At 38.7% G+C, this 26,598-nt stretch overlaps 1 protein-coding gene across 6 annotated transcripts in view; it reads left to right on the plus strand.

Annotated features, from left to right (window-relative positions):
- The first annotated feature begins 5,188 nt into the window (after nucleotides 1-5,188).
- The window catches only part of TCF4 (transcription factor 4), a 361,655-nt gene continuing 340,245 nt past the window's right edge, over nucleotides 5,189-26,598 (plus strand). For 4 of the 6 annotated variants that reach the window (XM_082852920.1, XM_082852922.1, XM_082852921.1 and 1 more), the window contains exons 1-2: nucleotides 7,279-7,935; nucleotides 9,601-9,673. In XM_082852920.1, the coding sequence (XP_082709046.1) occupies nucleotides 7,834-7,935; nucleotides 9,601-9,673 (175 nt within the window). In that variant the 5' untranslated portion in view covers nucleotides 7,279-7,833. Of the gene's footprint in view, nucleotides 5,670-6,810; nucleotides 6,910-7,278; nucleotides 7,936-9,600; nucleotides 9,674-26,598 lie in introns of those variants that run through there. The other 2 variants (XM_082852924.1, XM_082852925.1) reach the window with 2 other exon arrangements.

A 26,598-nucleotide genomic window follows, 5' to 3' on the forward strand; every position in this document is an offset into this window, starting at 1 on the left:
CTGTTACAGTTTCTATTTTAAGGGTTTTGTCATTGTTTGAGGAACTTGCAAATTGGGAGAATAGGGCAGAAATAGCGTTCCAGAGAAGAAATGAAGATGTTTAGAACGCATTTTGTCTGTACCCTGGAGGTCTCATCCTCTCCCTTGTGTGCGTTGCAAGTTTAAAAGTTCAACATGTGCAGACCTTGTCCTTACGCAGTTGGCCAAGACCCACAGCCATGGCACGTGTCGCTGAGCTGTAAGCAGAGGCATGGTCTACCTGTGTTTAAGTCTCAGCTCTGCCATATAGTAGCTGTGTGACCTCAGGAAATTTGTTGTGCCCCAAGCCTCAATTTCCTCATCCCTAAAATGTTATAATAGTGAAGCGATACAATGACGGCACCTTTTATTTTATTTGTAATAATGAAAAGGCTGTCCCCATGGTTTGGTAAATTAAGGCAATTATCCTTGCTATCTTTAGGGTCTAGGATTCAGATGATGAGAGGCTCGTGGTCTGTTGCACATCAAACTGAATATTCACCAGCAACATTTACCAACAATGAAATCAAGCTAAAAATGAAACCTTAAGAGAAACTGATTTGAAACTCTTCAGTATAGTGTGCTTCTTGAGCATAAAGACTGGTTCTTCACTCACTTGTTTAACAAATAGCAATTCAACACTTAATACGTGTCAGGCACATATTAGGTGTGGGTACATAAGGGGAACAAGGTTCCTGTAGTCCCTGCATACAGTGTCTGATGGGAGAGACAGGCAATACAGAAGTAAATGTATGACCAAAAGGATCCCAAGTGGGAAAGTTTCCACTAAGGACATAAAACTGATTTTGTTTAAGGAATAAAAAGATGGGGTACTTACTTTAGACAGAATGGTTAGGAATGTCTCCAGGAGGAGGTAATGTTTAAACTGAGACGAGAAGGATGACAAGGAGCCAGTGTGTGAACAGCCAAGGGAAAGAATCATGGGACCAGCAAATGCAAAGGCCCTGGGGTATGCGGGGCTGTTTGTGTATGATGAAGCTCTGGCCTTCTTTTACACACACTGACTGGATCCCTCCCCTTCTGTCCTGACAGCTGCTTTTCTGACTCACGCTTGCAGTATGTTTGGGGCTCCAGTTCGGAGTCCTGGATGGTTGTACCCTTTTGATATATCAACCTAAAAATATGCTGGGATAGCCCTCCCTTTTTCACATGTCTGCCACAGGCTGTATCTTGCTCACTGTGACTTTGCCGTTCAATCAAGACTGCCCTTGACATTTATAACATTCTGCTTTCTTTGCCTCTGTTTTTGCCTCAGGTCCTGAAAGAATAGCTGCTGACATAAGGAAGACACTCAAAAATTACTTGCTGAATTTTTAGATGAATTTCATTATATCATCAGAGATCTGATTTTGTTGTTTGTGGTTTTGTCTGCTTATTCATTTTAACATGGGTAAGGCTGGGGAGGAGCAAACTGGATGAATTTGAAGGAGAATGGCATGACATTCTGGACTGGCACTCAGTTCCTGGAGGGTACTTGCGGCTCTGTAACTCATTAGCAATGTGACCTTGGATGAGTCATCCCACTTGAGCCTTGACATCTTCCACTAAAATGAAGGGTTTGGTCCAAGCACCCTTCAATGTCTGTTCTTTTCTATGACTCACTGGGTTTCAATATTTGCCATGCCTCTCACACTCCTATGAAAGAAATGTTATCTTTAGGCATCAACTCAGTTTATGCAATAATGATGCCTTACGTTTGATTGGCATTTGTTATTTGCAGAGCACTTTCATCTCCACTATTGCATTTGATTTTAACCAGTCATGTAACGTATTGAGGACAAGTTATCTTTTTTTACGTCTGACGGGGTGTGAAACTTACCCAACTTTATAACATGCTAGAAAAGGGAATGACAATTGTATATACTGTCCTGCCTATATGTGGTACAATATATTGGATAGCATCTCTGCCATGTGGGAGTGGAACAAATTGTTTACAGCTTGAATAGCAGACACTACTTTTTTTTTTTTAATGTTAAGGACTGTTTAGAAATGCTAAAATCCAAAGCTCTTTTTTTATTTTCTAGCTAAACTCTTTTTTTTTTTTTTTACATCCTTACTGGAGTATAATTGCTTTGCAATGGTGTGTTAGTTTCTGCTGTGTAACAAAGTGAATCAGCCATATGTATACATATATCCCCATATCCCCTCCCTCTTGCGTCTCCCTCTAGTTAAACTCTCTAGTTGTAAGGATCAGAAAATTACTCAGGTTAGCTCACTCAGGGAAGGGGAGCACTGCAGGAATCAGCTTTCTTACGGACAGGAGGCAAGGTAGTCCTCAAATAATTGGGAAAGTATCTCTAGACATTTCTTCCTAGGACTAAATTGTCTGCTTTTCTCCGAACTTCCAAGACCTTTCTTTCTTATTTGAAGAGCAGTTTCCTCTGCTTACTCATGGTTCGTGTTTCCCCATAACCATGGCTCTCCCAAGGCTTGGCTTCCTGACACCAGCTCTGGCCAGCTGACTCCAACATGTCAGATCCATTCACTATAGACCACTGTCAATCTCTTCCTCTTTTAGCTCCTGTGGTCCAATCAGCTGGGGCTGGGTCAGGAAGGAGTCACGTGGCACCCACATCAAGTTCTACCTCTTTATCAGGATTTATGAACAGGTTCCTTGGGAAAGAATTCTGTAGATGATAGAGCAGGCATCCTAAAACATATCTACTACATTTCCCTTTTTATCTACATTTCACAGGATTCTGTTGAGTCTTTTTTTCTAAGGTGATGCCAATATTCCTAAGTATACCTATTTTTTTCATGGTTCTCGCTTAGAGGCCATAGTTTATTATCTGATTGCTTTTTGTTTTGCATTCATGCACATTTTTAATTAAATTCTCTCAATATCCCAGTAGGTGAATAAGATATCTCCCAGAGATGACGTTAACATGACATATTTGAAGACATCTAGAAGCTGGGGGTAGAAGTGAACTAGGTCAGGAAAAAAACCAGAAACAATTCAAATTTGTCCCTTAGTTAAAATTGGAAGGGCAGTTGCATGGTTTTCTGTAGGGTGCAGTTAAAAAAAAAAAAAAAAAAAAGCACTAGCCAGCAACTAGGTCCATTTAGGTCCTAGATCTGATCCTATCATTGATTTCTGGACAGATCATTTATTCCCCTTGAAATTCAGGGGAAGGGGGAGTCTTAAAATCTGGAAACTAGGAGGAATCTTATGGGGTTATCAAATCTGGTCTCTGCCTTTTACAGTAAAAGACACTGACATGAGGCCTTAGGTCACAGAGCTGATTAGAGGTAGAGCCAGTAGAATATTTCTCCTAAACAAACGGTTGTGATCTTTTTATTACATCATTTCAGTTGAAAGGGTAGAGGCTTATTCTGAGAATCAGAGATAATGCTTGTGATAAAGCAGCATAAAGTGGTGTCTAAATGTAAAATTTTATTTTAAGATGAGGACATGGAATAGGTACAGAAGACAGGAATCTGCACAGTGTGTGTGAACAGACAGGAAACAACCTATAAATGCCCTAATTCTTGTCCTCTAAAAACTTACCTATAGGGCTTCCCTGGTGTCGCAGTGGTTAAGAATCCGCCTGCCAATGCAGGGGACACGGGTTTGAGCCCTGGTCCGGGAGGATCCCACATGCCGCGGAGCAAGTAAGCCCATGTGCCACAACTACTGAGCCTTCACACTAGAGCCCACGAGCCACAACTACTGAGCCCACGTGCCACAACTACTGAGGCCCTCGCACCTAGAGCCTGTGCTCCACAAAAGAAGCCACCGCAATGAGAAGCCCGCGCACCGCAACAAAGAGTAGCCCCCGCTCAACACAACTACAGAAAGCCCACATGCAGCAACGAAGACCCAACGCTGCCAAAAATAAATAAATAAAATAAATAAACTTATTTAAAAAAAACTTACCTGTAAACAAAAGATCATGAAAATTGATCTGAACTCTGTCACTGCCACAAAATTGCATCAGAAAATGGAGATTAGGATGTTCCCGCTGCCAGATGGAATAGGAATGTGGTTGGATGTGGACTCTGTAGACTGCCTGTCTTCCAAGGTGGGCTCTATCACTTAATAACGTGTAATTGAGGCAAGTTTGTACCACTTACTAAAGGGCTCTGGGTCAAATAGTAACACGAACTCCACAGAGCCACTCTCAGGATTCAAACAACCAATACTTGAGAAATTCTTAGAACAGTCTTTGGCACATAGTAAACCCACTATATAAGGGTTAACCTATCATTATTACTTGCTTTTCTCCTGTGGGAGGGCTAAAAGCTATTCTTTCGGAGTAATCTTCATTTAAAATCCCATGGGCTAGATTAGACATATCAGTTGGTTTAGCGAGGAATTAAGAGGTGGAAAGGGAAGATTTCTTTCGGGGCAGCTCCGTCTTTATCCCTTTAATTCTTACGAAATTCATAAAGCGGACATTTGCTATTTGCATTTCACAGACCAGAAAACTGGCTAGAGAGGGTAGAACTTTCTGGGCCAGAACGAGACGTTGAATCAGTAGTGGGTCACAGCACGGAATCGATCTAAGCCTACATGGGAATAAACGAACGTCTTTTCCAAGTGTGGACTTCCGGGACTTAGACAGTTCTCACTTTCCAGGGGCCAAGAAAAAGATGGATGCGGGTGGTTTAGGAGAGGACCCACATCTCCCTCCAGGCCCAAGAGCTACACCTCGGCTCAGAGGGCTCTCTCCACGCCGCCCGAGTCTCGCTAAGAGGGCCGGCTCCACACTACGGGAGAACCAGGCTCCGGCTTTCCGTCGGGGAGGCCTCCCTCTCCCGAGCCTCCCTCACTGAATCCGACTCCTCCGCGCAGGTCTTTGGAGTTTAATTCCTTAATTTATTTAGAAACTACATTTTTGAGTCAAAGAACAGAGGCAAGGACCGGGAACAAGAAGCAACGCGCGTGAACACAGACGCCGCGTCGAGAGCCCTTACAGGTCTGGCCCACGCACGACACCCACCCGAACCCCGCCACCCGCCTCCTTTCCCGGAGGAGGCGTGGCCCGCACGCGCCGCCATCTTGGTCGCCTCTCTAGGCACTCTGTTTACTACTCTATGGTTGCCCGCTCCCGCCCCGCCCCTCCCCAGTCATTGTCTGGAGGAGCAGCCACGGCCGCAGCGCCTTCTCTTTATAAGTCCGCAGTGCCCGGATGTGAATGGATTACAATGTATCTTTCAGGGAAACCTATTATTATCAATGTGACTCCACGGGGGAGTCAATGGTGATGATCAGGAGGAGGAGGATGATGATGATGAGACACCTCTAAACTTGGAACAAGTTTAAGGCTTTATAAGAGGAGAAGAAAAAAAAAAACCACCAACAAGATTTGTTTGAGGAAAAATTATAACTATCCTGTGTTGATATTTTTTTTATAAACAATAAGAAAAAGTTGTTGGATTTTTTTTTTAATGATTTCTTTTTTGGGGGAGGGAATTTTGTTGCAGTTTTATGGTGGAATATGCAAAAACCAGAGCCAGGTGCATAATCTTGTATTCTGTGGATATCCCTGGAGCAGAACTGAGTACCAGTTAAAATACTTTTTTGGGGGATACACATGTGAGATACTAAGTACTTGCAGAAGATTTTTGTCTCTCTTTTTAAAGTCACTTTCCTTGGAATATTGTGAGCATATTTGTGGCCATTTAAGGTAACGTTACAATTTGCTGTCAGAGTAAACTGTTTGTAATTGAATTTAATATTTTAAATGTCGATCCCAGTGTTTTATTAAAACAAAAGGAACAACCTATTAAATAATCGCCAATGGGAAAAAGTGTGTGCATGCATTTTGTGTATGTACTCGCACATCTAGCAATAACAGGGTTTATAGAATGTGTATTTTAACACACGTTAAAATAGCGTATGTTGCATATACTGGATAAAGTACGCTTGTTATTACGAAACGATAGAATTATGCAGCTTAATTTTTATCCTAAAAAGTGATGTGAAAAAGTATGTTTTAAGAGCATGCAGGGCCTGTAATGGTAAATGTTGAATTAAAAACTTAAAGTGCTGGCGAACGGGGACTTAGCATGCCTAGGAACTCAAGTGTAAAAACAAAACAACATCCACCCTCAAAAATTGCCTTTTTTGTTGTTGTTGTTGAAGTTTGCAGCTATACTATTCTGTGACTTAAAAGGGAGGGGAAAAAAACGTATGTAATTTAGGTTTCGCCCCCAACGCAGAACTACCGACATGAAAATCTCCCCAGCAAAATGTGGCTTGGTTTATATCTGGAAAAGAAAAATATTGTTCCTCTTGGCAAAGTCTTTTTGCATCACGTGTATTTGCAGCCTAGTATAAACTTGCTTTGCCGTGTGTGGATGTGTGAGTGAGAGGGAACGAGAGTCAGAGAAAGAAAGGAGGGGATGTAAACTCGAATAAATTTCAAAGTGCCTCCGATGGATGAAACGGGCAAAAACTGAACTGTTCAGGCTTCAGATTGTAACTGACGTTCTGAGGGAAAATGAGGTGCTCGATGAAATTTCGTTTGTATTTTTTTTTTTTTTTGCGCGGCGGGGGAGGTGTTGAGATTTTTTTTTTCTCCGGGGGGGGGTGCATCCCAGCCAGCCCGACCCGAGCGAGCCGCGTCTCCCCGCCGGAGGCCCCCCACCCATTTCTTTGCTGAACTTGCAATTCCGTGCGCCTCTGCGTGTTTCCCCCTCCCCCCCTTCCCTCGTCCCCTCCCCTCCCCGGAGAAGAGAGTTGGTGTTAAGAGTCAGGGATCTTGGCTGTGTGTCTGCGGATCTGTAGTGGCGGCGGCGGCGGCGGCGGCGGCGGCGGGGAAGGAGCGGGCGCGGGCGCAGGCGGAGGAGGTAGAGGCGGTGGTTAGACATGAACGCCGCCTCGGCGCCGGCGGTGCACGGAGAGCCCCTTCTCGCGCGCGGGCGGTAGGTACCGGCGCCGGCGGGGCTCGGCGGGGCTGGTGCGCCGGGCGGCGTGGGGCTCGGGCTCGGCGGCCCCGCACGCGGCTCCGCGCCTCCCGTGCCGCGGGCTCCCGGCTCCCGGCGCTCCCCCTGGAGACACCCCTTCCTCTCCCGCGCCTCTTCCCTCCCCCTCGTCCCTACCCCCCCTCGGCCCCCCCTCCCCGGCAGTGCCACTTGGAGAGACCGATGACTTTGCCAAGGCCCTGACTTTAATTTTTACAACCCTTTCTTTCACAAATTAGGGTGCTGGACCATTACGGGACCCGACCCTCCACTCCGCTTCCCTCCCCCCCGCCCCGCTTTCGTCGACCCTGTCACCCCTCCCCCTTTGGACGTGTTTTCACTCCAGAGACGCTCATCTTTAATTTCTTTATAGCTACTTTGAAACGCAGAGGGGAGTGGTGTGTGTGTGTGAGCGTGTGTGTGAGCGTGTGTGTGAGCGTGTGTGCGTGTGTGTGAGTGTGTGTGGGGGGGTGGGGGGAAAGTTGAGACCGGATCGTTCTGAGTAGTTTCTCTTTTCTCTGGGATCCATTCATTTCTCGCTCTACCTCCTGTTGCATAAAATGATGCGCTGAAGAGCGGCTTTTTTTTTTTTTTCTTCCCGGATTTGGTTTTATAGTGGATGTTACCAGTTTTGATCGTCTCTTTGGAAATACAATATCAATAGCAGTTTTTTGTTTTTTTTTTTTTTTTTTTTTTTTTGCTATTGCTGCCTATTCCTTCTTAAAAAAAAAAAAGCAACAAAAAACAACTCTCCTGTCCCTCCCTCCTTTCTACCTTATTCCCATCCGCCCTCACATCCCTACCCCACAACCCCCCCAGTCTCCAAAAATCCGATTGTGTTTTCTCCAAGGATTGGGACTGGATTTTCTGATTGCGGTTATTTCCATGTTTCTAGGTTTGTGTGATTTTGCTAAAATGCATCACCAACAGCGAATGGCTGCCTTAGGGACGGACAAAGAGCTGAGTGATTTACTGGATTTCAGTGCGGTAAGAAAGAACGGTGGAAACTAACAACAGCTGTGAAACAAAACAAAACAAAACAAAAAACCCAAACACTTTGAGCTAGAAACCAATAATAATCTAAAGGACAGGAATAATTTTTAATTGGCTGAGTCCTTGGTAAACATGAAGGTCTTTTTGATAAGTTTTTAACTACAATTTTTGGGTGTGATGGACGATTCAGGCTTTTTTTTTCAGTCTTAATTACTTGCTTTTGAATTTCCTACCCACCGAATCCCCCAAATAATGGAGTCTCACTCCAATGGAAGGGAAAAACAGACACCCCTAAAACTGTAAACCACCCCTAAACTTGACCTTATCTGAACACTGAGAGTACTGATACTTTGTGCACTACTCATTTTATTTATTTATTTTTTCTGAAAATGGAAAAGGGAAAATAGGAGACCCCAGTTGTCTCAAAGTTTTAAACTGATGATGCTTTGGATTAGTAGGACCTGTAGTCCTCCTCATTACATCTTTTCCTGGGATTCTGAAAACTCGTGTGCATATGCTGAGCATACATTCTTTAGAACCCTTTAGACAGTCTTTGTAAATCTCGGAGTCGTGAGATCAGCACAAAGCAGAACTTACACACTTGTGGAGTTTTATGACGGAACTTGGTCCTTCTCCATCCCTTTGCTTCCCTTCCCCATACCAAGTCCCAAACATGTCAGGGGAAATAATTCATTTTTAATGCCAGATGAGTTTGGTGTAAGATGCATTTGCAAAGCAAAATAAAAAGAATCCACAAAACACACAAATAAAATCCAAACCGCCTTCTAAGTGGGGCTCTTTCATGTTGCTGCTGCTGCTGCCGCTACTGCTGCTATTGCTGCTGCTGCTGCTTCTCTTCTAGACCTTTTGGAGAAATGGCTTTCGGAAGTTTTGCCAGGAAACGTGGCCCTAGGCAGCTTTGTAGCCCCCTTTCTGCTTGCTGCACTTTCTCCATTCGTTTCTTTGCTTTTTGCAGGCTCTGACTCAGGGAAGGTGCGCATTATCCACTAGATACGTCGAAGAAGAGGGAAACCAATTAGGGTCGAAATAAATGCTGGAGAGAGAGAGAGTGAAAGAGAGAGAGAGTGAGAGAGAGAGAGAGAGAGAGAGAGAGAGAGAGAGAGAAGCAGAGAAAGAGAGAGGGAGAAAGAGTCTTGCTTCAAATTGCTCTCATGTTAGAGACGAAATGAGAATTTAGTGCAGGTGGCACTTTTATTTTTATTTGGGTTCACATATGACAGGCAAATCCTATACGGGATGGAAATGGACATTGCCACGTTTATGGCCAAGGTTTTCAATATAAAACAAGCAACTTTCTTCTCCTTTGTAAAACTAGTGTTTTCTAGAGAGCTTGCTGCCCTCCAAACTGAATCTTGTTCACATTATGGGGACTGTGTTGGTTTAAAATGTAGTCCTACCTAGTTCTGGCGATCTAATGAACCTGAGGAAAAAGAAAACAGTGGTTAAGGTTGGGGTGGGGGGAGAGTGATTGGTAATGTTGTGCCTGTTTTCGTTTTAAGTTGGATGGTGATGTATTTTACTAAAATGAGCCCTTAGCATAAACTGTATATTGTATAGGGAGAGTATGAAAGATCTTTGATGAACTCTGAAGGCACAAATGTCGTCTTTTCAACAGTAATATTTCTTTGTTTCTTTTAGATGTTTTCACCTCCTGTGAGCAGTGGGAAAAATGGACCAACTTCTTTGGCGAGTGGACATTTTACTGGCTCAAGTATGTAAATTCTTTTCTTAGTGTGTAGTTAAATGTTCTTAGCTGTTTATTCACTCATGGTATATTTTTGGCTCTGTTGAAGTGTTCTGAAAAAGTAATTGAAATTTTAGCCTGTAATGATATGGTTATTTCATTATCCATTAGTGGTATAACTTAGGCAAAAACGTTATCTTTTGCAAAATTAAAAGTAGGGTTTTTTTAAAAAAAAAAAAAATCAAGGAAACTGTCTCAGAATTCATCACTTACTTTAAAAGCAAATTTCTGATACAATTGTAATCAAACACGTGAAGATAAGGCAGTGTTAACATGGGGGAATAAATTAATGTTTCCTTATTTGAAAATAGAGGGAAAAATCTAACTTTCATGAAAAGGGCAAATCCCTTGTAAATAATATCAATTTTATTGGGTACTATGTATAATTAACCCTTTTAAAGAAATGAGCGCTTAATTTTGCAGATGAATGCTGTGTAGTAAACCATAGCTGTAAATAGAGAGACTCCTGCTAATCTGAGAGCGAAATATGAATTCATTTATATTTAAAATATCCTTTTTGGTGCTTCAGCTTTTTTTTTTTTTTAAGAATTTACTTGTGCAATGAATTTTTCTATATTTAAAGTTGCAAATTTGGAAGGACTTTTACATTTTATAAATGAAAGGTCTTTGGCTGATGCTTTAAAAAGACGTTAGCGCTATTCACAAAGGAATCTGTGTGTGCAGTGATTATCTGGTATCTAAGGAGGAGTTTTAATAGGGGACTCTCTGAAGGTCTCTTATTAAAAGTGAAAACTGAAAATATGCTATTCGTTTAAAACGTATTTTTTTGTCTAGTGAATTTCATATCAGAAGGAGGCATACATTGCTCTCCTTTAGGTTCAAGGCTTAAATCCATTTATGCTTGTTAAACAGCTGTAGTATTTTAGGAGTTCTGGCAGTGGTACATAACAGGACATTAGACAGAGTCCTGTTCTTAAGTCAGACTGGTAAATGTTGACATCGTTTAGTTGTGAGATACCAGTGGAATTGTCTGTTAGCTATTGAAGATAATTTCACATCTCTTAATATTCATTTGGTGTTGTAGCAGTGAAAGAAATCTGTTCATCTTTGTGATTTGTATAATTGGTATTTTTTAAATAAAATTAATGGCATTTAAAAGTTGCTCATTTCTAGATAAGTTACTTCTCCTTTTGCTGGCCCCCATAAGTCTAAGGGATTTTTTATCTCTACAACTTGATTTGTGAAATATGAGATGCCTCCTATAGTTACATTTTATCTTTTATTTTGGGGGGTCCACTTTGATTAAAAGGGCTACTGACCATATGTTTGTGTTTTACTGTCCTGGACCCTGTTATAATTTTCATTTGGGACTTAAAATTTTTTTTGTTGTTGTATTCGTATTGTATCTTCCAAATTTCTTTATCGTGTTCTCTATACAACTTTGAAGGAAAGATGAGTACAAGTATCTCTTGTAGGCAGATTAATTTTTCATGTTAGACAGTATCAAAACAGTTGCTAACTTTATCTCTGACAGTAACTTTCTTCATGATTTTCCTTAAGAAAATGTATATTCAGTTGAAATCTGAAAGTAGATTATGTCAGAAAGGCTCAGAGATAGACTGCTTTCAGAGTCAGTGCAAAAATACTCTTTTGTACTTTGTAAAAATTGGCACATTTGGAATAATTAAGTATATCAGCTTAGTTATAGTTTAATAAAGTAAGGTGATTTAGAAGCATGAAATTGTGTTACATTTAAAAAGATAACTGTGCATCTGGTCCCTTTTCTATGTTCACATTTAAATGAAGTCCTTGCTATGATGTTTAAGTGTTTACAGAGTGTAGGGTGAATAAGTATGAATATGTATTAATGCATTTTGGAAAATGATCATATACTGAAACTTACAGAGTTCTTAAGACAGTATATCTGTATATGTAAACCTAGATAGAGGCTTCATCCTTAGTGAGACGTGTTGTGATATTTCCAATGAATATGCTGTGATTATTTTTAAGGTGTTAAACTTTAAGTGACGTCGTACCAGAGGTGTAGTTTTCAGGCCCAAATGTTTACTTGTAAAGGTAAAAAGTGTAGTGCCGATTTTGTTCTCGCTGCTGGATTGAAAATGCAGGGTATTCATCCAGTGCAGTATGATGGGGACTATAATATACACAGTACAGATTGGAGTGTTGATTTTTCTCATCTGTCCAAGACACAGTTAGGTGGCTTTGTTTCCACTCAATAACAAAGATAAGTCCCTTTTAAAGCATAACAAATAAAAAAAAAAAAATGAGGAAAACTGCATTTTGCTCCTGGAAGGATGAACTAGGAAACTTTGGACTGAGAAATAATTTTCTAAATGTACATCAGGTTAATATCCATTGTCCCAAGGGTGCTCAGATGTCACTTCCATGGGTAGCTTTGAAACTTGGGTCCAGAGAAAAAAGGTCCAAAGTATAAGTGAACTGTTCATATTGGAAAAACCAGCTCTGTTTTTTCAGAGTGAGGCATGGTAATGTTTCATGCTTAAAGTTCTCAGTAGCTGTGGATTCCATTCATATAGGGCGCTCCTTCGTGATTTGCAATGTGAGAATTAAAAAAAGTGTGGCCATATTGCCTTTAATCTTTCATTTCACAAACATGGTTTTTCCTACCACCTTAAGAAATGGTGAGGCTGCTAGGGAGAATGGAATGTAACCTGAGCTACAGCCTGACATTCCCAGGGAGCATTTTTCACATGAAAGGCTTTTGTCAACCCAGGAAAGGACCAGCAGTTTTTGTTTGATGTTTGCAGGTGTTCAGCAGAGAGCACTAAAACAATTCAGCCATGATAGTTCAGAGCTTGGATGACCTTAACGGGGAGAATTGGTGGGTTCTGGAATTATTTTTAAGAAATATTTGAAACCTATATGGTGACTTATATAAAGGGATTTCAGATCCATTATATCATTGATCTTAAAACTAGCTAAAAGCATCCACATGCCTGGATGATTGGAAAATTTTTCTCATTAAAAAGTAGGACGGCAAAGTTACCAGAAGAAAAAAAAATTCACCTAGAGTCTATAATTTATTGATGAACAGGGGTTTAATTTTCTAATATAACAAAACTACAGTTTCTTTGGTGACCTTTGAGTCTTTCATGAGCAAAAGATAAACATACTAGCTTTGGCATCTTTTACAAAGTAGTTTTAAAGTTGGGGCTCTAAAATTATCCATACTCAACAACAGTCCTGGTCACATCTGTTACATGTATTTACAGTTAGTCTGTGACGGATCCTACATCTTCCTCCCTTAGTTTAAAAGTTGAGCCTTTTCCCCCGTAACTGTTTAGTTTTACTTAGGTGTTCAGCATTTGTTAAAGGTGCCAAATGGATGGGTGTTTTAACAATTAAGAGCAGCAGTAAAACACACCACATCCCTGTCATGGTCATTTTTGGAAGAGAAAAAACATTTCTTGACATTCACACAAGTTATTTTACTGATACCCACATGACACCCAAATGACACATCAGTTTGGTAAATTCAGTAAGAAAAAATAAATCGCTCCAATGGGTAGTTCTGTATCACAGAGAAAATTCAAATGGTCAGCATTCTGAATTAATATCCATCCGTACAGTTTGAGTTCATGATTATGGCGTGAAAAAACAAATGGTCTCCCTTAAAGGTATTTGTGGAGTACACTTATTTAATTGTGTGTGTGTGTGTGTGTGTGTGTTTTAAACAGCCTTACTATTATAGTGCAGTTCATAGTGGTTGTATGGCTTTTGTAAAATGCAGAATAATTTAACAGGTTACAAAATAAGCAAAGTGGCATTAAACCCATTCTGTTAGAATCATAGAATTTGGGGGATCGAACCCCTTAGAAAGAGACAGCCCAGTGCCTTCATTGTACAAAGAAAACTGAGGCCCAAGTTGAGAGGTTCTGAACTATGCCTTTATTTGCTAATCTAAGAAACAAGTTTTGATTTGCTAATTTTGTATGGCCCTGCACATCCTTTTATTGGAGTAATATTGGTTTCACTGCTATGTTTTTCTAAATTTGTATTTTGCATAATAGGGTATCAGGATTTGTGTGCTGATCTTTGTGCCTACAAATTCTTCTAAGTGCACATGTGCCCTTTGAATGCTTTTTAAGGTTTGGAGCTGAATTTTGGATTGTTGATCATTCTCTTTTGCCTGATCTGGCCTGTGACTATTTGCAAGATGTTAGATTGAATAACAGGGGTGGATGGGCATGACACTGACAGAATTCAAGTGCTTCTTACTATGCCAAGTGGTGTACTATGCACTTTATATTCTTGTATTTTTTAAATCCTCACAAGAACCCAGTGAGATGCCGGGATTACCATGCTCAATTTATAAATGAGGAAACTGAGATTCAGAGATGGTAAACTACTTACCCTCAAGGCAGCCAGAATGAATCAGGTTCTAAACCCAGGTCTGCCTGGTCTGCCTAGCTCAGTGTCTTTTGAGACACACACACACACACACACACACACACACACACAGACACAGAGTCAGATATAGCTTATTATTTCAATATCTTACAGGCTTAAGGATATATTATTGAGGCTTGGTGTGCAATACTGTTCCTGATCTTTACAGTAGATAAACATTTTTAAAAAATATGTTTAAGATAATGGTATAAACCATGTCCATTATTTTTCCTGCTTTCTTATCCAAACTAAGCTTCTAGTTTATGTTGGATTTCAATGTGACTTAGTATCTCTCTCATATTTTTATTATTTTTTTAACAAGGAAAATATAGTAGGTAGTTTCAAAGTTGTGTTTTGGTTCTATTGTAAATGGACAGTCTGCTTGGGTACCAGTGAAAATATTTTGTTTTCAATTATTTTAATGTACCTAGTCAAACCAAAAGTTGAGGTAACCAAGCTTGCCCTGTTAATACCTAAAAAAAAAAAAGGTTTCCTATCTTTTAACTGTAAAAAAAAGTTTTGCAGTTCCTTGTTAGATCTTTGAAACTTAATATTCAAGAACAAAAACCCTGAATTCTATCTGCATCACTAAAATAAGCAGTTTTGAAGTTTTGATATGTCTATTATCAGACATGTGCTTAAAATGTTACGTTTTCTAAATTCAGAAGGAAGAAGCAGTACTCTATTTGACATTGACTTAAGTAAATAAAATGCATTAAACAAGCGTAGGGATCCAAGATCTGTTGAGCCTGAAATGCTTAACGTTTTTGACAGCATCAGCAAATTATCTTTACCCTACTATTGTAATGAGGAAATCACTTAAATAACAGATGAACAGCTAAGTCACATAAACATATATAATAGAACTATGTAATGAAAGTTTATGCTGTTAATTGCTCGAATCTGTCTTAAATGCTTAGAATCATGGAGCAGTAAAGACTGTCATATAAACAGTTTTGTTTTGAGCTTAAAATTATTCCTTTTTGCTTTCATCTGCTATGATAAACAAAGTAATTTTGGAAGCTTTACAGATCAAACATTTACTCCTAATGGTAAACTACATTTTATATTGGAAGTTTGCAGCCTCGTCCAAGGCAGAGAGTTGAGTCCTGGTGGCCCCAGGCTGCAACGTGTAGTATTATGATGCTATTTAGATCTGTTCCCATAAGCCAAGATAACAGATCTGAAGTTGTCTAATAAGGAACATGGTGTGTTTTGAAATGTTCTTCAGTTTACAAGTCTTGAACCAAAATGTTCTTGGCCAAACCTTTAGACCTTATACCTATATGTTGGGTAAGTCAGATTTTGCACAAAGCATCGAAATGAAGCTAGGTAGGAACAGAAAAAAAATCCCTTCCTTCCTTATTTTTTGTCTTTTATGAGCTGTTTTTTTATGACCAGGTGTTCTTCCAAGTTAATTAGATGGTGCTGAGTATTAGAGAAAGTAAAGCAAAGCACATCAAAGTTATTTTTTTTAAAGGCTTTATTTATTTTTGTCACCGGCTTATTACTCTGAATAAAGTTTTCAAAATTGACCGCCAAGTTTATAAGCTTACACATGGGTTATCCATTTTCTAAATCTGTGATCCCACTTAGACTCAGCACTGATGTAGGCACATGAGGTTTAGGTGGGTAATTTTCAACCATATGTCTCTTAATGCTTATGAGAGATGTAAGAGAAATAACAGTTTAATCTTTAGAGAAGATTGGTTGACACTTTCTATAAGTTTTACATATATATTTATATATTTTTTAATCAGGCTCAAAGGAATAGCAAAAGTGTTGAAAAAGGTTGTCATATTTGCTTTCATTTCAACAATAAATAGAGGCCCAGTTAATCAGCATATCAGATAGCCAGGTGTGTTTAGAATCAGTTTATACGGAGGAACTTCAGGGCTGTAAGAAAGTATTCTATTTAAAGGTGCAGCCACTCGATTGTTCAAATGGCTGCTTTTGTACTTTTGTGTGACAATTAACATTTAATGAATGACTTTCTAAACTGCCATTGGTAGTAATTATTATATGCGGTTTATTAACTGCAATCCATTGTTGGATGTGCCTGTATTGATCTGTTTTGCAAACAACCCTTCACACGTTCAGCAGTATTTGTACATTACTTTTTAAAGAACCTGTTTCGTTTGCTGACATTGATATTGCCCCTAAAATTTTTAGCTGACAAATGCCTCTCCGATCAGAGTGATTTTTTAATTAAATTAAAAATTCATTGTCTTTTCAGCTATAAAAATTTTGCCCTTCTTTCCTCAGGGAATCCCAAAGAAACTCCACAAGATTGCCTTTCAAGTAAAGGATTTATAGAAATTTAGACTTACCAGGAGACTTTAGAGATGGTCTATGATTTTTTTTTTGGTTAAAGAGCTAAGGTTTGGGAGGGTTAAATGTCTTTTGCCCAAATCATACAGTTGGTTATGGGCTATAATAGGACACAAATACAGATGTCCTGACCTGCTGCTCAGGGACCCCATGCTGCTTTTAATTAAGGTTTGGACTCAATCCGTTGGTACCAACTGTATGTTTCTTTAGAGGAGGAAAACTTGTATAATCTTCCATTTCTGAAAAATAATAAAAGTTCAGATCGTGAGAGATGGACAACGTAATCCAGCTCACTTGTCATCACATGCTCTAATTTGGCTAAGGCAGTTGACGAATAACTGTTAAAATGTATTGTGTTATTAAAAATAACAAAGTAAGACCCCTGATTAAATATCAGGGCTGTAATTTAATCTTGGGGGTTCTGGTGCTGTTCATAAACCATTTGGTTTTTTTCTGTAACAGATGACGTCAAAATACAGCTTGATTGAATTATGACCCTGGGTTACAGGAGCACCTGCTTGTGCCTCTTGACTTCATAGCATGTCAGCATTTCCATTACGAATTTTTTTTTTCTCTGACATTTTTAAGTTCACATAGTTAAACGAGACTGGTGATTGGCATAGAAACTTTCAGCCTCCCGGGAAAAGACTATTTTCCCAATAAAACAGAGAAGGTGGTGACAAAGCCCCATTACGGAATACCTTTTAGAATGTTCTTCCTTGCTTTCATCTTCCATTAATATAAACATTCCCTTTTGGGGTACTTAGCTGAATTGCAAGGCATCCAAATGGAAGGTTTTGTATCTAAAATCTCCCAAGCCAAGACTTAACTCCAGGGCGTTTTGAGGACTTTTAAACTAGGGAAAGACCTACCTTCTGTGAAGGAAGATATTGAAATGATAGCTCTGGACACTCCAGTTTTCATCTTGTGTAAAATGCTGAAGAGCAAGATGAAAAACATGCACATTTGCATATCTTGTCAGTAATTACTTTTATATCCACTTAAGATGAGTAAAAATTGATAATGAATGGTTTAGAAAGGTCTATTTATTTATATCATTATTTGGAGACTCATAGCATAGCTTCAGTTTAGCCCCTCGGGTTTTAATATGTAGCCAGTGGAGATGGGATGTTGGTTGTGTCTATTTAGCCAGTTATTTTTTATCTACCTATCATAATTCTTATTGATGGTTCATCTAATATATATTTTTAGTACATGCTATGTACACATCCCCTGCGTTAGCAATTATAGGACTCAGAGGGCTTTGTGGGAGCAAGGTCCTGCCCTGAGAGGGCATGTATTTTGACAGGAAAGAATAGAAATGTACATGTTTAATTAATACTCAGTGTCCAGAAGACAAGTGTCATTAACATGGTGGGAGTTTAGGTAAAGAAAAACTTATTTCTTGCTGGGGGAACTTAATAATGAAGGTTTCATGGACAAATCGACTTTGATTCTTGAAAGAGGAGGAGTATTTTGACATGGGGCATTGGGACGGAGCCTTTTATATCAAGATCACTGTGAACCAGGCACAGAGGAAGGCCGTTGCAAAGGGTGGATGAAAGAGAGCAGGTTCCTCAGCTTGGCAGTGGACTCAGTTATGGTCTAGGCACCTCAGTCACCTCCAGGCACACATTCCTGTCTTGGGTGCCTTTTTTTTTTTTTCCTTTTCTGGTTTTGGGATTTCCCTTTGAGATAATCCAGTTCCTTCCCCAAATATATGTTTTTAATGGTAGTGGCAGCGTGGAAATCAAGATTTAGGTGTTCCCAGTTCCAAACTCTTGCTATTGTATCATTCAGCAGTGGAAATTTTAAGCTAATTTGGAGAAAATGATTTATTTAACTGAATTCTGGCAATCTAGATTCTCTTGCCATGTTTGCCGTTAAATAGCTGTTTCATATTGGCAAAGTGAATATAATGTGTCATACTGACATCACACATAGGAAAAATACGTAAATACCACCCTTTCCTTGAGTATTGGTCACATTACAGTGTCTTTCCCTCTGTGACCTCCTACTGTTTCAGTGATTCCAGTTTCCAGTTGAAGCCAACAATTCAAGTTCTAGTTGGAATTGACATAGGAGGAATTTATTAATGAATGTTTGCTACAGAATAGAAACAAGATTTTTTCGACAAAGGGAATATTCTAGACCCCTTTACCCATTTAAAAAAAAAAAAATGTCAGTTTCGAACCTGTGTCTTCCCCAAACTTTTTCTTCACTTTCGAACATAAAGGATTCACGTTGGGAATATTTTGCAACCCTTCACCTTTAAACTCAGAGAGAAAACATTTTGGTCATCAGGTGGTAATCACGTGTCAAGATTTAATCTACAATTTCATACATAACCCAGTTTTGCAATTTTGAAAAGGAAGACCGCACAATGTCAATTTCAATCCTTGTTCAAATAATCATTGTTTGTTGGGTGCCTTCTAGAACTTCATTGTCTAACTGGTATCCCAAACCATGGAATGCTTTTCTGTTCTTTGTTGGCACTGTGATTCTTCATTTAGTTTCTTTTAGCTGCAAAGGTTGATTTTCTTTTGACATCTAATTTCCCCCTGATTTTGTTGACCTCTTATTATTCTTCAATTTATCTTTTTAGCCCATGTGGAACTATTTCTTTTTTACATGGGTGTACATTTTGTAGTGTCCCACTTTAATCCCTAGTAATTTTGGTAGAGTTGGATAAAGTGAGAAATACTCCATAATTACTTTAAGCAATTAATTTTACTTAAAAAATTCGTTATTGTTGATGAAGGCTTGATTGTTTAAAGAATGTTGAAAGCTTCAGAAAAGTGAAAGGGATGAATGTACATAGTGGTGTTTTTTTTCATTGTGAATATGTTTCACCGGAATAACAAGAGAATTATTAAGAATTATTAACTTTCATGTACACACTTGTTCATTCATTCATTTAGTAAATGTTTTTTGAGAGTCAAGATTCAAATTGCACTGCTAGGTATTATGGTGATATAAACAAGAAAAAATTTCAAGGCCAGCATTGCAGTTAGCATAGGATACTGTTGTCATTGGGTACGGGCTCTACGTTGATTCAGTAAGACAGTGCTTTTCGAATAAGTGATGTCAAAGTGTGGAAGTAGACTTCTTCCAAAGATGCTTTTTAAATATAACTACAGACTTTACAGTTTTATCTGAAACATTGAAATCCTGTGTGTGTACTTCTACATAAGTATAAAGGAGAGAGAATGGACTTGAATGATTATGGAATTTGGACCTTGAAGAGTATTGTTATGATGTACTCTCAAATTTGGTACCAAAGACTTTTTGGGAGGCAATGACAATTACGCCCCATATGTTTTTGTTGGTTTTTTTGGGGGGATCAGAAATTAAAATATCAGATTTGTAGATAGTGCCCATTTACTTCAAGGGCACTAGATATTTTTGTTGTTGTTCCCACACTTGAATATTTTTAATATTAATTTAAAAATTCGTATGCAGGAAGTTACTCATTTACTTTCAGAATTTTGTATTGAGCATCCACCACGTATCAGGTAGTATGCTGGGCACTAGAAATAAAATGATGAACAAAACAGACGCGGTTCTGCATTGGCTAAATGTAGGAGACATACATTCACTGAATAACCAACCAGAGAAACGTCAGCCTCTACGTTGAGAGGTGTGAGGCGTTAGATGAGTTTGCAGTAGGGTATCTGACCACACAGTCAGGAGAACCTTCCCTGAAGCTGGCACACCTGACTGAGGTCTGAGGGGGAGGGGGAGGGAAGTAGGCTGGGGGTCAGCAGGGCATGGTGTTTGGGGAGGAGCTAGAGCTTGGTTGGAGCTGAGGCAGGGGAGAGAGGGAAGGTAGGGGCCAGATCATGCCAGGCTGCGAGGTAGGGAGACTGTGCAGTTTCCTCCCACCAGATTTGTGCCTGGGAACACTCTGACTGCAGCCTGGAAAACACAGCTCAAGGGTAGTCAGGGTGGGTGGCCCGAACCAGCAGTGAGACTTTTGCAGGAACCCAGCTGAGAGATGGGGTTGCACACACACAGAGTGGCATTTGCATGTGTGTGTGTGTGTGTGTGTGTGTGTGTGTGTGTGTGTGTGTGAGAGAGAGAGAGAGAGAGAGAGAGAGAGAGAGAAACTTTCTATAACTTGAATACTTGCAAATTGACTGTATTTTATATCTTCTAACAGTAACTCTGAGACCTCGTTCAGCTACTGTGTGCTGTCGACTGCCTGTTTTGCACCCAAGTGCCACAGAAGTGCTTTTTATTTTCTGAGAAAAGGGGAAGATTGATTTTGCAATTCTGTTGTGAGAGGGTGCAGAGGTGGGAGTGGGAGAAAGAGGCAAAAAGGACTCTGCTTTCTTATTTCATGGTCTTCAGTAATTACGCACTATTTAGGCTTCCTCTAGCTCATGTTCTAATTACCAGTAAACATTCTGGTGGTTCAGTTCAACCTGTGGAATTGAGTCCATCACACACCTGGGATCAGGTATCAGCACATCCCCACGCTGTTGCTGAGCATCTTTGGTGAACTTTAGGAAGGTAGTAGGATTTGTACGATATTCCGTCTGAGATGGAAACGCTGTTTACCTGATTCTCTTTTGTCTGAGGTGGCCATGGGGGAAAGTTATCTGGTAACTGTTGATTAGCCACGAAATAAAGTCTTCCACTTTGACACCTCCCAGTGAATAGCCCTGCTTCACCTTTCACTCTGACCATCTAGCTCCTTCTCTGCCCCACTCCCTCCATTTTCTCACGAATCTTATGGTTTACTCTTGGGAGTCCCCTCTCAACCACTATGTTTGTTAGTCCATTTTAGTTAGGAAAACTGTCACCATTCTTGCGGTATACTTACTGTTCAAGTTGAAGAAAAAAAGGTTTTTTCCCTCCTCTCTTCCTTGCCATCTTTGCTTCGGCCGGCTAGTTAGAGCATTGGGGGAATGCCACGGGTATGGGCTGGATCCTGATAGCCACGCCAGTTAGTGATTCTTGGCCCCGTGACCCAAGAGCTCTGCGTGTGCTTCATCAGAAGGGTGCTGATAGGAGCGAGGTCTAGAACCGTCTCTGCTGAGCTGAAAACCCCCTAGCACACGTGCCTTGTGCTGGTGAGTCAGTAGGTGATGCTGATGCAAGTGGACAGCATCCACGTGTTGTTCCTGCCTCCTGGAGAACTCCTCAGCATCCAGGCGTGCACTGGTAACGCTCCGTTAAAAAAATCAAACAAAATGAAGTTACCTTCCTTCTGGGGTGCGGAGGGCACGCAGGGTGCTTCCACAGTTATCTGTGGTGCTTTATTTTTTTGGAAAGAAAAAAATGGTAGAATGTTATGGTTGACACCTCAATGCTCGAAATATTTCATAATAGAAACAAAACAAAAGCATAACAAAGCAAACACATACTCTCCCTCTCATTCACACTCCCTACTGACTGGTCCTCTTTCTTGGGCTCCTTTACAACAAGAGTTTTGTTGACTGTTGACTACACTGGTGGCTTCTGTATCCCTTCCTTCCATATACTTTTTATAAGTCTCACCCCAACCAAATATTCCAAAACATTTTATCTTGTGATGTTTGATACCTACAAAATAATACATGTAGCATATATGAATTATGAAGCTAGATGATGGAGTGAAGACCAGGGGACCCACCACTCACTGTCAAAACTAGAGCGTCATCAGAACCATCTGGGTTTCTTCCTTATCCGCATTCCCCCGTCTTTCTTGCCAGAGGTAAATGTTCTCTTTTTTCTTTCTTTTTTTCTTTTCTTTCCACTTGACGGAGGATTATAAACATGGTATCATTCCTGTGTTGTATTGTGCCACTTGCTTTTTACACTTGGCATTGCATGTTTCAGATTTCTCCATGTTGCTGTGTGTGGCATTAGTTCATTTTCACTGCTGGTGAATATGCCTCAATTTATTTATGTATTTTCTAGTTAATGAACCTTCGGATTGATTCCCTTTTTTTGAGACTACACACTTTCCTAGCACCTCTTGACGCGTTCTTGATCATCTCTTTTGATTCCTGTAGATGTCTAAGAGTCAAATTTCTGGGATGTAGAGTCATGCGAATGTTACAAATGAAAAGATAGTGCGGAATTGATTTCCAAAGTTGTTACCAATTTACACTCCTACCCACAGCATAAAAGGTTACTATGGATGTATATTGTTGTCCACCTTTGGTGTTCTCAGATTTCTTAATTGTATCAATCTAGTGGGTGTACAATATAAAATGTATCTCACTGTATCTAGTGGGTGTACAATATAAAATGTATTTGGGAATGATTAATGCATTTCACTGATGATTGATGAGGTTAAACATCTTTCTATGTATTTATTTATCATTCATGTTTCTTCTATGGAATCTCCCCTCCTCAGTTTTCTATTGAGTCTGTTTTCTTTTTAAATTTAAATTTTTTACTGCTTTGCGGATGTTCTTGTTATATATGTGGATAATAATTTTCTCAGTCACGCATGCTTCAAATACTTTCCCTTTTTTTATGACCTGTCTTTTTACCCTCCCTGTGGTATCTTTTGGTGAGCACAAGGCCTTAAATTTAATGTAGTCATTTTTTTTCCCTTTACCTTTTCATGTTGCGTGTCATGGTTGGAATATCCATCTCTACCTCAAGGTCATAAAGATATTCTCTTATATGTTTCTTCTGGAAAGCATTTTGTAGTTTTGACATCCACATTTAAGTTTTTGATACAGTTGGGATTGATTTTGTAGAGTGGGAAGTAGGGGTTCAATTCCCCTTTTTCTTAAATATCTTGATATACATTTGTTCTAGAATCATTTATTGAAAAGTCCATACTTTCCGGAGGCATCCACAGTGGTATTTCTGCAATATTGTAAGTTTCTGTATTTGTAAGCGTCTTTCATTCTGAGTCCTTTTTTTCTGATCTGTTGGTCAGTTTGTCTACCCATGCCTCAGTGCCATATTGTAGTAAGTTTCGTACCACATTTTGGTATATGATAAGGTCCTTCCTCTTCTCATCCCACATGTACATTTTACTTTTAGCTATGTTTTTCCACAGAAATTTAAAAATAAGTTTGCCAAGGTCTTTCATAAGCCTTTTAGGGATTTTATTGAAGTTGCATGGGATCTGATGATCAATTTGGGAAAAAATTAATATATCTTTAATAATGATTATCTCCACTCATTTATCTCTCCAATTCTTTAGGTCTTCTTTGATATCTCAAAGTTTCATAATTTTTTTCATGAGGTTGTGTATATCTTTTGATGATGTTTTCTTAGGTACCTTATTTTTGTTACTATTGATAATGGTATTTTCTTTTAAATTAAATAGTCAAATTGTTTGTCCCTGATATATATATAAATGTAATTGATTTTTGTATATTGATTTCATATTCAGCCATGTTGCTAAATTCTCTTATTAATTTTATTAATTTTAAATTATCTTTGTGTTTTCATTAGAGTTTTTCTTAGTCGTATCATGTGTGAATAATGACAGTTCTGTTGTTTTTCCTTTCAAATCCCTTTCAGACAGATATATCTTTTTTTTTTTTTCTTTTCTTGTCTTACTCTGTGATACCTAGGACCTCAAGACATTCTTAAACAGAAACAGCAATACTGGGTATCCTTGTCTTTTCCCTGATTTTCACCATTGATGTTGGTAGTTATTTCATTAAGGAAGTTTCCTTCTATACATATCTTGCTAAGAGTTTTACTGTGAGTGGTATTGAGCTTTATCAGTTTTTTCTACATATATTTATTTTTTAAATGATTTTTTTAAAGTATTGTTTTTAAACTTAAAAAAATTAATTAATTAATTTATTTTTGGCTGTGTTGGGTCTTAGTTGCTGTGCGTGGGCTTTCTTTGGTTGCGGCGAGCGGGGGCTACTCTTCATTGTGGTGCGCGGGCTTCTCATTGTGGTGACTTCTCATTGCGGTGGCTTCTCTTGTTGCAGAGCACGAGCTCTAGGCGCACGGGCTCAGTAGTTGTGGCTTGTGGGCTCTAGAGCACAGGCTCAGTAGTTGTGGTGCACGGGTTTAGTCGCTCCACGGCATGTGAGATCTTCCCGGACCAGGGCTCAAACCCGTGTCCCCTGTATTGGCAGGCGATTCTTAACCACTGTACCACCAGGGAAGCCCCCTCTACATATATTTAAATTATGATTTAAAAAATCTCTTTAATCTGTTAATGTTGTGAGTGACATTTATATTTTTCCCTATGGTAAACTCCCCTTGGATTTTTGGGATTGATTAATGTGATTGATGTATTTTTATTACTCTTTTAAAAATAATATCCTGGACTCAGTTTTCTAATATTTTCTTTAGTATCTTGCATCTATGTTTCTAACTAAGATTGATATATAATATTTCTTCTCTCACCATCCTTATCTGGTTTTAGCTCCAAGATTATACTGCCCTGTAAAATGAATAGAAGAGTATTTCCACTCTATCATCTCTCATCACTCATCACAAGAGTGTGTATAAATCTCAAATAATCTGTTCCTTGAAATTAGGTAAAACTTGTGTGTGTAACAATCTGAGCCTCGAGTGAGATGATTTTAAAGCCCTGATACAATTTTTAAATATTAAAAATATTGAGAATGAGAATTTTACGTTGTTTTTTAGTTTTAGTTCATTTTAAAATTACATATATGAACAAAATTACATATCTGATAGATATAATATTTCATGTTTCATATAAAATTCTGAACTGATTACCATAAAGTTGTTCATGGTATTCTCGTTAGCTTTCTGATCTCTGCTGATTCTATAATTAAGTTTCGTTTTTCATTCCTGGTTTTATTTGTGTTTTCCTTGATCAAGATCACTAGATGTTTTTCTCATGTATTAGTCTTTACAAAAAGAATCAACTGTTGACTTTGTGGATTATTTGTGTGTGTGTGTGTTTTCCCACTTCATTAATTTTTCATCTTTATTATTGCCAGCTTTCTATTTGTTTTGGGTTTATTCTGATTTTTTTTCTAACTTCTTAAGTTGACCACTTCGCTCGTTAAGTTGTTATCATTTATTTTGTTAATGTAAAAACTTAAGGCTCTAAAATGCCCTTTAAGTACTGCTGTCCCTGTATTCAGCGGTTTTAATATGTAACGTGTTCATTATATTTTATTTATAAGTACTTAAAATTTTCCAATATGATTTTTCTTCTTTAACTCTTGCAGTATTTATTGATGCCTTGAAAATTTTACAAATGAATGTTATTTATCTTTTTATTATTGACTTTGAATGTAATTTAATTGTTGTCAGAGAACTGTTCTATGTGACAACAGTTCTTTGTTTCTTGTGAACTTGCTTTATTGTCAGTTTTAATTAATCAGTTTTCATAAATGTTCCATTGTGTGCTTGGGAAGATTGTGTATTCTTTTATTATTGAGTTGAAGGATTTATGTGTCCAGAAATTTAAGCTTGTTAATTGTGCCTTAAAATCATCTGTACCTTTACCAGAGTTTTTTTTGTCTGCCTGACATTCTGTCATTGAGAGAAGTGGATTGAAATAATCCTCTATCATGGTGACTTTGCAGATTTCTCCCCGTGTGTCTGTTTTGGCTTTATACATATTGAAATTGTTTGTATTCAAGTTTAAAATGACTAGGTCTTCATGGTTAATTAAACTCTTCATCCACTTTATATGTGGTCATTCTCTTTCTACTATTTTGTCTTAAAGTCTGTTTGGTCTGTTATTAGTATAGTTATCTCACTTTCTTTTTGTCTAATATTTGTCTAGTGTATCTACTTTTTAACTTATTATTTTCAACCCATCCAAGTTGGTTTGTTTTAAGTCTGCCAGCTACAGCTGGATTTTAATTTAATCTAATCAGATATCAAATTATTTAAGTCCATTTACATTTTTTTGTCCTTTGGGTTAGGCCACTTACATAGACTACACTGTGAATATGACTCTTGGAATGGTGTGACATAGTAGCTCTGTGATTAATGTCATCTAAATTTTAAATTTCTATTTGTATTGCTTCTTATGTACTTTTTTTCTCTCTTATTCCTTTTAAAGTAATTAGTTAAGGTTTTGTTTGTTTTTTACTTTATTTTACCCTCCCATTGTATGGAATTTATTCGGAATTTATTTCTGTTCTTTTAGTGATTACCTTTAAATTTTACTATGTATAGTTATCTGACAAAGTCTGAAGTTTGTCTATAGTATTAACTCCCCTTTGAAACAATTTTAGCACCATAGAATCCTGTTCCTT

This window comes from Leucopleurus acutus, assembly GCF_964270905.1.
Source record: "Leucopleurus acutus genome assembly, chromosome: 13".
Taxonomy (NCBI): domain Eukaryota; kingdom Metazoa; phylum Chordata; class Mammalia; order Artiodactyla; family Delphinidae; genus Leucopleurus; species Leucopleurus acutus.